Consider the following 12,829-nt stretch of genomic DNA (forward strand, 5'->3'; position numbering starts at 1 on the left):
ATGATCTCACACACCGTCTCTTGATTTCTTCTACTTCTATGGGAATTCACTGAATTCCTCTTTCTCTTTAGGGAACTCTCCCTTTTGTTCTTAAACTGCTAGGTAGAGTTAACAGTTGTATTCATGATTTTTTTTTTCTGCTGAAGAATCTTAAGTTGTATTCACTGCAGCAAATTTATCTGAAGCTGTGCATAACCAAAATGTTTGAACCTCCCACGTGAAATTCAAAGGACACTGATTATGCCAAGATGGTGATGAAGAGCAGGATCACTCTGTAGTAGAGTGAATGCTGCATAGCTGGATGGGTGGCTGGAACATGAGCAGGATTTTCTTTCTGGTTTCTGCTCTTACTACAGTCCAAACTACCCTAAGGGTGGAATTACCATATATAATGTATCATCTAAGCCAAGAGGTTTTTGAGAGTGAAGGTGGGCAACATTATTAATAACTGGAAAATCATCAGGAAGCCAGGACTGTCCTAGGCAATCCTGAATGTATGGCTACCCTTCCTAAATGGAGCAGTTAACTTTAGAGGAGTGCTCATTGCTGGCACTTATCACTGATGGAATAGAGGAGTTGTCATTCTACATGTTCATCTTGTATTTTAAAATTACTTTCAGTCATTCCATAAATATTTGAGAACCTGTTTAAAGCAGGGAACTCTGGGTGCTAAGTACAATGCAAATAAATAGGGAACCTAGTTTGTCCCCATGGCGAAAATCTAAGAGTTTAAGCTCTGTAAAGATGTAAAAGACACTAGTTATAAAAACAAAATGTTAAATGAGACCAATTGCTTTAGGGCTTCAAAGTGTAAGGTGAGATCGCTGTAGGTTGTCAGGCCTAGGATGTGCCCAGGCAGTGGTGGAACTTGTACAGGGCCTTGACATAGATAGAATTCAGATACATGGAGAAGGAAGCTGAGAAAATATTTTAGGAGAAGAGAACAATTTGGAGAATGAGTCATGTTCATAAGGAAGTAAATCAATTAAGTTGGTTTTTGCCTGGGAGTGGGAGAAAGACAAAAAAAAAATTAGGGTCAAATTCTATGAACCTGGCAAAGGATAGAATAAAGAGTTTGAACTTGATCCTGTTTGGAAAGAGTCCTCCTGAATGTGTGGGGACAAGTCAATGATAGAAAAAAAAGATGTACTTTAGAAGGAAGCATTTGGCCGTACTGTGCTGGGTCAATTGGAGTTTGAAGAGAAGAGAAACTGAGGAACAGAGACCTGTTAGAGTGCTTGCCTAGTGGGGTATAAGGGGTAGCAGTAGAAATGCAAGGAAAGGAAGCACCATGAGGGAGGAAGGACGGCAGAACTTGGCGATTGATTGAATGTGGGAAACCTCAGAGGGTGTGAGGGAGAAAACCAGAAGATTCCAGATGGAACTGATTTGGGAGGTAGGAACTCAAGTTTCATTTTAGACTTGTTGAGTTTCAAGTGATGGGAGGATAATTCAAGTGAATATGTTTAGCCATCAGTTGGAGACAGACCAGAACAGCAAAGCAATATGCTTCTTCTATGCTTTATTTGAAAATATGTGCACTTTCCAATAACTGTTCATTCTTGCAAACAGTTCTTCAAATTATTATTAAACTATAATCAAAACAGTACATTGGTGAAAGAAGCTGGGAAGCATACTATGACTAAAAATAATCTAGAATTTAGAGAAATTATATTCTAGTCATGTCTCTGCCTCGAACTATGGGGTCTAAGGTAAGTCACCTTACTTGTCATTATATCTGGACCAGTTTCCTCATTTGGACAATGAAGTGATTAGACCAAAGTCTCTTCTAGCTCCAGAGTGCCTTGATTCCATAAAGGGGAGAGGGGCTCTCATGGTCATGCCTTTCTTGGTCCTGTTAATTTGGAACATGATGCTAATATTAGTTTTCTATTGCTGCTGTAACAAATTTCTATAATCTTGGAGTCTTAAAAACAAAATTTATTATCTTATAGTTTAGTAGGTCAGAAGTCCAATATGAGTCTTACTGAGCTAAAATCAAAGGGTCAACAGGGCTACATTCCTTTCTGGAGACTCCAGGAGAGAATCCATTTTCTTACTCTTTCCAGCTTTTAGAGGCTACCCACATTCCTTGGCTCATGGTCTCCTTCCTGCATCATCAAAGCCAACATTGGAAGATCTAGTTCTTCTCAGACCCCATCACTTGGACCTTCTCTTCTGCCTCCTTCTTCCACTTTTAATTATCCTTGTGATGAAACTGGGTCCAGCTGGATAATTCAGGATAACCTCCTGATCTCAAGATACTTAAGTTAGAAAAAAAAAAAAAAGATCCTTATGTCAATCACACCTGCAAAGTGTGATTAACTTTTTCCATGTAAGGTAACATATGTAGTCACAGGACCTAGACATCTTTGGGGAGCCTTTATCCTGAATACCATTATAACTTTTATTGAGAAAACAGGAAACCATCTATCTCTTCTTTCCTAGTCCTTGTGCTTCATGTAATATTGAAACTTTATCCAAAGCTTTATTTATACTGTATGATATAAATATATATGTAGTTAATTTTTGATTTCTCAGAGTTTAAAATATGGTAGTATCACTGAGGCATATTTTAAAAACATCTCTCAATTCCACCATACAACACATATAAAACTTAGTAAACATGCATATTCAAACTTAAAGCACAAAACTACTTTTCCATAAAATAGCAAGAGGATTATAATCATATGTTTATTTGTTTCAGGAAATAATGCATTTCACTGTAAAGAGTAAAGAATGAAAATTAGACTTTATATAGCATTTCATATTTTAAAGCTTTTGGTGAAAAGATATAAAAGCATGTCTAATCATAGACCAACTCCTTTGCCTCTTCTCTGACTTTGGCTTGACAGAAAGGATCTTTTAGTGTTTCAGTTTCTAACTGTAAACAATGACCAAAGCAGTAATTATCTTTGACAGAGTTGTGAGGTTTTATTAATTGAGGCTTGTGAAGACATGTCTACTATAAGAATGTGTGTTGTAATTCCTTTGTAAAAGCTTATTTCAAATGGACATATTTTATACTGGTAGAAATATATGTCATACTGGAGATGATGCCACAAATGGAAATAGAAACTTAAATGGGTATCAAGAGATAAGGTATTAGAGACGTTCTTTTCTCATATAACATTATTGAGTTCAATGACTCTAGATGGAAAACTATGTTACCAAGGAATTATGATGAGTCCATTTTTCTCAGTAAAATTTCCAGGAAACAATTACTAGCCATGAGAGATATTATATCAGAAATAGTAATTATTAAGTTAGAGAATAATCACATGCAAAGTTTCCTATTCAATACAAAGCAGATAATGGCCTTTGGCAAAATATGTTCCCAGCCAACATCATTCTCCATGGTGAAAAACTGTAAACATCTCCTCTAAGATCAGGAGCAAGACAAGGTTGCCCACTCTCACCACTATTATTCAACATAGTTTTGGAAGTTTTAGTTATGGCAATAAGAGAAGAAAAAGAAATAAAAGGAATCCAAATCAGAAAAAAAGAAGTAAAACTGTCACTGTTTGCAGATGACATGATACTATATGCAGAGATTCCTAAAGATGCTACCAGAAAGCTACTAGGACTGATCAATGAATTTGATAAAGTAGCAGAATACAAAATTACTGCACAGAAATCTCATGCATTCCTATGCACTAACAACGAAAAATATGAAAGAAAAATTAAGAAAACACTCTCATTTACCATTGCAACAAAAAGAATAAAATATCTGGGAATAAAACCTACCTAAGGGGGCAAAAGACCTGTATGCAGAAAACTATAAGACACTGATGAAAGAAATGAAAGATTACACAAACAGATGGAGAGATATACCATGTTCTTGGATTGGAAGAATCGACATTGTGAAAATGACTACACTACCCAAAGCATTCTACATATTTAGTGCAATCCTTATCAAACTACCAATGGCATTTCTTACAAAACTAGATCAAAAAATTTCACAATTTTTATGGAAATAAAAAAGACCCAGAGGGCTTCCCTGGTGGCACAGTGGTTGAGAATCTGTATGCTAATGCAGGGGACACGGGTTTGAACCCTGGTCTAGGAGGATCCCACATGCCACAGAGCAACTAGGCCTGTGAGCTACAACTACTGAGCCTGTGCGTCTGGAGCCTGTGCTCCGCAACAAGAAAGGCCATAATAGTGAGAGGCCCATGCACCGTGATAAGAGTGGCCCCCTCTTGCCACAACTAGAGAAAGCCCTCGCACAGAAATGAAGACCCAACACAGCATAAATAAATAAATAAATAAATAAATATATTCCTACTCCGAACATCTTCTTAAAAACAAACAAACAAACAAAACAAACAAAAAAAAGACCCTGAATAGCCAAAGCAATCTTGAGAAAGAAAAACAAAGCTGGAGGAATCAGGCTCATGGGCTTAAGACTATACTGCAAAGCTACAGTAATCAAGACAGTATGGTATTGAAACAAAAACAGAAGTATAGATCAATGGAACAGGATAGAAAGCCCAGAGATAAACCCACACACATATGGTCACCTTATCTTTGATAAAGGAAACAAGAATATACAATGGAGAGAAGACAGCCTCTTCAATAAATGGTGCTGGGAAAACTGGACAGCTACATGTAAAAGAATGAAATTAGAACATTCCCTAACACCATACACAAAAATAAACTCAAAATGGATTAAAGACCTCAGTGTAAGGCCAGACACTACAAAACTCATAGAGGAAAACATAGGCAGAACACTCTATGACATAAATCACAGCAGGAACCTTTTTGACCCACCTCATAGAGAAATGGAAATAAAAACAAAAATAAACAAATGGGACCTAATGAAACTTAAAAGCTTTTGCACAGCAAAGGAAACCTTAAACAAGATGAAAAGACAACCCTCAGAATGGGAGAAAATATTTGCAAACGAAGCAACTGACAAAGGATTGATCTCCAAAATATACAAGCAGCTCATGAAGCTCAATATCAAAATAAAAACAAAAAAAACAACCCAATCCAAAAATGGGCAAAGACTTAAATCATCATTTCTCCAAAGAAGATATACAGATTGCCAACAAACACATGAAAGGATGTTCAACATCATTAATCATTAGAGAAATGCAAATCAAAACTACAATGAGGTATCACCTCACACTGGTCAGAATGGCCACTGTCAAAATATCTACAAACAATAAATGCTGTAGAGGGTGTGGAGAAAAGGGAACCCTCTTGCACTGTTGGTGAGAATGTAAATTGATACAGCCACTAGGGCGAACAGTATGAAGGTTCCTTAAAAAACTAAAAATAGAACTACCATATGACCCAACACTCCCACTACTTGGTATATACCCTGAGAAAACCATAATTCAAAGAGTCATGTACCACAATGTTCATTGCAGCACTATTTACAATCGCTAGGATATGGAAGCAACCTAAGTGTCTATCGAGAGATGAATGGATAAAGAAATTGAGCACATATATACAATGGAATATTAGCCATAAAAAGAAATGAAGTTGAGTTATTTGTAGTGAGGTGGATGGACCTAGAGTCTGTCATACAGAGTGAAGTAAGTCAGAAAGAGAAAAACAAATACCGTATGCTAACACATATATATGGAATCTTAAAAAAAAATGGATCTGAAGAACTAGGGGCAGGACAAGAATAAAGACACAGTTGTAGAGAATGAACTTGAGGACACAGAGAGGGGGAAGGGTAAGCTGGGACGAAGTGAGAGAGTAGCATTGACATATATACACTACCAAATGTAAAATAGATAGCTGGTGGGAAGCAGCCACATAGCACAGGGAATTCAGCTCGGTACTTTGTGACCACCTAGAGGGGTGGGATAGGGAGGGTGGGAGGGAGATGCAAGAGGGAGGAGATATGGAGATATATGTATACATATAGCTGATTCATTTGTTGTACAGCAGAAATTAACACAACATTGTAAAGCAATTATACTCCAATAAAGATGTTTCCAAAAATATTAATGTAACTCGTGAATGACTGCTTGAAGCAGTCAAAATGTTTGAACCTATACATAGATTACCATGAATGTGACAACTATAAATACAGATTGGTACCACAAATTTAAAAAAAAGTTTAATAAAACATTGTATTCTAATTAACTAAACAGTAATACCCTCAAGTAGGGGAATGAGGGACACAGACATTTTGTGTTTCTGCTTGCAAGAAGAGCCAAAGGAAACTGCCCATACAATTTCTTAATGACCCAAGGGAAAATAGCTAAAACCACAGTGGAAATAGAAAATGCTTTTAGTAATTTCTATTATAAACTTTTCACCTCATGGAGAAACTGGACAAAGCAAATCTGATCGCTGTATGGCCATATTTAATTCCTTGGTGTATGTTTGTCTTTTACCTCCTCTGTCCTAGTTTCTTAAACAGAAGTTGAGTGAAGTTCATGTAGCATGGTTTATTTGAATAGCCCTTTAGTTCTAGATGAGATGTGTTACAGTAGTGGACAAGAATAGCTCGTTGGATGAGAGGGTTATCTACTATGTATACGGAAAGGGAAAAGGCCACATTTAGGTTTTGGCTTTTGTCACTAGTTCTTCAAGCACAATTTTAACATTAAGCCATTATAATCTAATTAATCAATATGATCTCATATAAAGTAGATCTGAAATATTATACATAATGTGTCTATCATTGAACAGCTGCTTATGAATTCTTTTTGTCCCTGGACTAATATATTTATTGTTGATATCCCATGACCCAACATTTTATGATCCATTTATTGTTTATACTGTATTTTTTCCCGTTATCAAATGCACATTCTTGAATTACTGCTCTCATAGTTCACCTTTTCTAAATGTCCTTTTGTACCTTTTCCAGGTAGCCACATCCTGGACATCCCTCAACATCTAGTTCACCGTTTTGTTATATTGTAAAGTCTTGCTTAATATGCAGCTTGTGGTGGTGTCTTCTTTCTCTGTACTCATATAGAACCTATCATTGTATTGAGCCTTATATTTCTAGTTATTTTTTTGTTTGTTTTGTTTGTTTGTTTTTTGTGGTACACAGGCCTCTCACTGTTGTGGCCTCTCCTGTTGCGGAGCACAGGCTCCAGACGCGCAGGCCCAGCGGCCATGGCTCACAGGCCCAGCCACTCCGTGGCATGTGAGATCTTCCCGGACCGGGGCACGAACCCGTGTCCCCTGCATCGGCAGGTGGACTCAACCACTGCGGCACCAGCGAAGCCCTCTAGTCTAGTTATTTTTTGTGTTTATGTCTTATCTTTCCAACTAGATGCTGAAAGATTCTAAGAGGCAGGAATTGTTTGTTATATATCTTTGTATCTTTGCCACTTTGTCTAACAGGGTGCAGGTTTTTGGTTGCTTGTAATTTTTCAGAACTCTTGGTTGCAAGTTAAAGAAACTGAACACTAATTCAAGTAATGAAGAAGGCCCAGGAATGGGTCTGGCTGAATATTTAGTCATGTTGGATCAGGTATCCAAATTTTTCATCAAGAATTTGTCCTCCTGTTTTCCTTTGTCTTGGCTTTGCTCTCAGGTGAGAGCTCCCTAAATTATGCCTTCTGGTAGTAGAGGAAGAGCTTCCTTCTCTCAGTAGATTCAGGGAAAGCTTTGGGGCTGATGATTATTGGTTTTATTGGACTGTCTTGGGTCATGTGCTCGGCCTGAGTTACATGGTTATGTCTCGATATGGGGGGTGGGATCAGTTGCCCTCTCTCTTTCATGACATTTGCACTGAAATTGGAGAATGGGTAGTTCCTTAAAGGAAAAGGTGGGCTTTTGTGCTGGCAGATGGGAAATGGATGCTGACAGGCAAAAACAAGATGCCCATTTGGGATTTCAGTAAATGTTTCCTGGTTGATCACGTAAACTTTTAGGAAAGAAGTCAGATTTGTAGAGATTCCATTTTTTCACCTTCATCCAAAATACTTATTGTTAGAATAGTGCCCTGTATTCTCTGAGCCCTTCACAGTCACTGTTGGAGGTGGATGTAAATGTGATATGATGTATGACTTTGGCTCCCCATTGATTTATCACCAGAGCTGAAAGGTTATTACTCTCTCAAGATGGATTAATAACTATGCTTAGGTGCTTGAACCTTTGAATAGGCCCTCAAAGTTCTTTTGTGGAAGAGTGAACAGAACAGTAATGAAATCTCTCACTGTGGATTGTGATGATGATAGCCCAGTGGGTTATGATATTATCAACAAATTAAACTGTGACTCTGTTTTGGATTCTCTCTCTGAGAGCTATGTTGTTTATAAACAACTTCAAAAGTTGTTTATAAAACATATAAATAGTAAGCTTTGAGGTTGCCATTATTTCAAAATAGTGGTCAGGACATGTACACTAAGTTGGCTGACAGGGTTTTTGACTGCCTTATTTTTGTACATTGAGAAGTTAAGATCAGAGATATTTTAAGTACAAAACTTAAGTCATATATTGGTCAACTTGCCTGAAACCCAGCCAGTGAAGATCTTAATGAACATTGCAGATAATGAAGAGAGTATTAGCAAGATTAATTTCCATGAGAAATGGATCCTAGACAGGTAAAACTGAGATGTCTACTGAGTGTTCAATTAGTCTCTGCTGATTGATCAACTTAACATCCCTGTAGATCAGAATCACGTTTGTGTGGATTCTGTATATTTTTTCACCTTCATCCCAAACACTTTGCAGCTAGACAATGTAATGATATCTTTGGATAAAAGTGTAGATAATCTTTCAATATTGAATTTTGTTTAGTGTAGCATATGCCCTTCTTAGCTAGTTAAGTTTGTTTATTTGTGTGTGGGAAAAGAGCAAATCAAGCATAAATACTTTAGTGTGTTCTTTAGAAATCAATGTTCTGAAATCTCTGAGATAGTTAATATTTATTTTATTCAAAAATATTTATTGAGTACTGCCTTAATTTTAGTTTTAATCTTTACTTTTTAGAACTGGAAAATAAGCAGAAATCTACAGCTGGTACCACTCCGAATATTAATTTGTTCTTACAAATGTTTTAATCAACGTGATCCTAATCTCTTTGGAATTGCTCAAGTGTAGAGCAGGTAAGAAGCTCATTTAGAGCCTCACATGACTTGCCCCATCAGCTCTGCACAGTCAGATTATGCCCTACTTAGGATACCATGCTCTTCTCTTTGTCAATACATTGAGTAAAGGAAGAAAAATAATTTAATTGTGAAGGTCCCAATTTAAGCATTACAGTCTACCTTTAGATTGTTTAGACTCTAAGTGTGCTGTTTCTTCTTTGACTTAAAAACAAAATAAAAAATGGAAAAATAAAGATCAGTGTGGCAAATGAGTATTATTTTCTTCTGTCATTTTTATGAATACCACCCTCCTTTTCTAAATAGTATTAAGGACTTTGATGGGGACAAGTGTTTATTTTATGCATGTTTTGCAAATGAAAAACAATCACTTTTTAGTGCTAGATAGTTCAACTATATTTGTATGATTTCATTTGACCTCTTATTTTCTAAGTGGCACTAACATCTTTTTTTTCCTTTCTTTTATTAAGGTAACAGTTTATAACATTAAGTTTCATATATACAACATTATATTTCAGCTTCTGTATACACTGCTGTGTGCTCACCACCAAAAGTTTAGTTTCCATCCATTGCCATATACTTAACCCGCTTTACCCATTTCACCCTCTTCCACCCCACTTCACTTCTGGTAATCACTAATATGTTCTCTGTATCTGTGTGTTTGTTTTTGTTTTGCTTGTTTTATTTATTATTTTATTATTGTTTTATATTCCATGTGAGTGAAATCATATGGTATTTGTCTTTCTCTGACTTATTTCACTTAGCATAATATGCTCAAGGTCCATCATTGTTGTAGCAAATGGCAAGATTGCATCTTATATTTTGACTGAGTAGTATATATATATGCTATTGTAAATAATTCTGCAGTGAGCATAGGGGGTATATATCTTTTCAAACCAGTGTTTTTATATTCTTCAGATGAATACCCAGAAGTAGAAGGTCTGGATCATGTAATAGTTCTATTTGTAATTTTTATAAAAAATTTTATTGGGGTATAATTGATTTACAATGTTCTGTTAGTTTCAGGTATACAGAAAAGTGAATCTGTTATACATAGACATATATCCACTCTTTTTTAGATTCTTTTCCCCATAAGCCATTACAGAGTACTGAGTAGAGTTCCCTGTGCTATACAGCAGGTCCTTATTAGTTATCTATTGTATATATATGCCATTTGCAGCAACATGGATGGACCTAGAGATTCTCATACTGAGTGAAGTAAGTCAGACAGTGAAAGACAAATATCATATGATATCACTTATATGTGGAATCTCAAAAAAGGCTACAAAATAACTTATCTACAATACCAAAGTAGAGTTACAGATGTAGAAAATAAACTTATGGTTACTGGGGAGTAAAAGGCATGGGGAGGGATAAATTGGAAGATTGGGTTTGACACATACATATTTTTAATTTTTTGAGGAAACTCCATACTATGCTATGTTTTCCATAGCAGCTGCACCAATTTACATTCCCACCAACGGTGCATGGGGGTTCCCTTTTTTCCACATCCTTGCCAACACTTGTTTCTTGCCTTTTTGATAATATCCATTCTAACGGGTGGGAGGTTGTATCTCATTGTGGTTTTGATTTTCATTTCCCTAATAATTAGTGACGTTGAACATCTTTTCATGTGCCTGTTGGTCATCTGAACGTCTTCTTTGGAAAAATGTCTGTTCAGATCCTCTGTCCATTTTTAAATCAGGCTTTTTGTTGTTTTATGAGTTCTTTATATATTTTGGATATTAACACCTTATTTGATATATGATTTGCAAATATCTTCTCCCATTTGGAGGTTTTCTTTTCATTGTGTTGATGGTTTCCTTTGCTGTGCAAAAGTTTTGAGTGTGATGTAGTCCTTTTTATTTTTGCTTTTTTTTCCTTTGCCTGAAGAGACATATCCAGAAAGATGTTGTTAAGACCAGTGTCAAAGAGTGTGCTGCCTATGTTTTCTTCTAGGAGTCTTATGGTTTCAGGTTTTACATTCAAGTATTGAGGTTTATTTTTGTGTATGATAGTGGTCTAGTTTCATTTTTTGTATGTGGCTGTCCAGTTTTCCCAACACCATTTATTGAAAAGACTATCCTTTCTCCATTGTATGTTCTTTGCTCTTTTGTTCTAAATTAACTGTCCATTTATATGTGAGTTTATTTCTGAACTCTCAATTCTGTTCCACTGATCTGTGTACATGTTTTTCTGTCAGTATCATGATGTTTTAATTATTTTAGCTTTGTAGTGTAATATGAAATCAAGAGTGTCATACCACCATCTTCTTTTTCCTAAGGGACACTAACGTCTTATTGACTAAGATAAAACCTTCATTCCACTTAAAAATGAGTAGAAGCTGAAAACCGAGGCTTGGTTACTCCTAACATCATTTTGTTCTTGCTTTTAAAGCTTTAAAATTTTTTTTCCACAAGAGAAACTACAGAAACCAGGGAAGTAGTGCTGGGGTGAGAATTTGACTCCTTTTCTCTGAAGGACAACAGAAAAGTAGGGGAAAAAATATGAAAATATATATACAGTTTGCATAGACCAGTAGTTTTTGGAAGTGTGGTTCTGTCCAGCAGCATCCACATCACATGAGAACTTGTTAGAAGTGCAGATTATCTGTCCCCACCCCAGACCACTGAATCAGAAACTGGGCGAGTATGGCCCAGCAGTCTGTGGTTGAACAGCTTCTCCAGGTGATTTTGATGCACACTCTTATTTGAGAACCCCAGGGACAGATTAAGATAAATTTGCTGTGGGTTCAGAAAAGCAAGAAATTTAATTATAATTTATATTGAAACCCCACTAGAAATATGTTTCTTCATGTAACTATTTGGTGGTTCTTCTTGTGGAAGGCTGAGTGATTTCTCATCTTACATATATTTTATTACCATGTTACCTTCCTAACTAGGCCCTTTATTAGTTCACTTCAGGACATACTCCTTCATGCATCAGGGTTGCCTCTGGCATACCTGGGAAGCTAATCAATGGAGCACAGCTGAGAGGCTATCAATTCCAAAGAAAGCAAGGGTCAGTCCCCACTGAGACAGAGTCGGGGCCTTGAGGTAAATTTCTAAAGGCTCCATTAACCAAGAATGCATTTTAAACAAAAATAATAACAAGGTACAAATGAAAGTCATAGGAGCTCACTTAAAAATGAGTTACACGAATAAACTGTATGTTTATTGAAGGAAAACTACTGAGAAAATTGATTTTGATTACGGAAATATTTTTATACAACCTATGTTGTTGAAAAGAGTGTTTTATTTACCATTTTAATCTCATGACTTCAGCTGCAATTTATGTGCTGTCTTGGTTCTGGGGAGAAAACTGTATTCATTTATCTATGTACTCATTCAACAAATATTTCAGGTACTCTTGAAGCTCAGGGGACATGAGGAGACTCTTGACTCTCTGCCTCTACATTTTCACCCCATGCTCTTCATATCTCAAGGCACCGAGACATAGTTTCTGCCCTATTCCAAAACTGGTCTTTCAGAGGTCATCAGTGCCTTCCTACCTATCCAGCTGCTCCTTATCTGGCTGTTCTTCTCTGTAGGTTTGGGCTCGATTGACCATCTTCTGCCTCTTGGAACTGTATGCCTTAGTATTGTTCTTTATTTCTCTTATGGCCTCTTCCCCATACCTTTAACTGAATTCTCTTCTATACCTTCATTCAAAAACAAGATTTCTATGAGATTTCTCTACTTAGTCCCATTTTATTCTCTCTTAGCACTTTTTCTTTACCTGAAGGAACTCACCTACTCTTATCAGTTTCATTTAGCTTCATTTATCACACCTAGGTG

The 12,829-nt window shown here is 36.5% G+C and overlaps 1 protein-coding gene across 1 annotated transcript in view; it reads left to right on the forward strand.

Annotated features, from left to right (window-relative positions):
- Positions 1–9,027, forward strand: part of LRRC69 (leucine rich repeat containing 69) — a 95,493-nt gene extending 86,466 nt beyond the window's left edge. Inside the window, 1 exon segment of the mRNA XM_007457339.1 lies at positions 8,917–9,027. Coding sequence (XP_007457401.1) covers positions 8,917–9,027 — 111 coding nt within the window.
- The last annotated feature ends 3,802 nt before the right edge of the window (positions 9,028–12,829 follow it).

Source organism: Lipotes vexillifer, unplaced genomic scaffold (genome assembly GCF_000442215.2).
Source record: "Lipotes vexillifer unplaced genomic scaffold, Lipotes_vexillifer_v1.1 scaffold174, whole genome shotgun sequence".
In the NCBI taxonomy this organism is placed as follows: domain Eukaryota; kingdom Metazoa; phylum Chordata; class Mammalia; order Artiodactyla; family Lipotidae; genus Lipotes; species Lipotes vexillifer.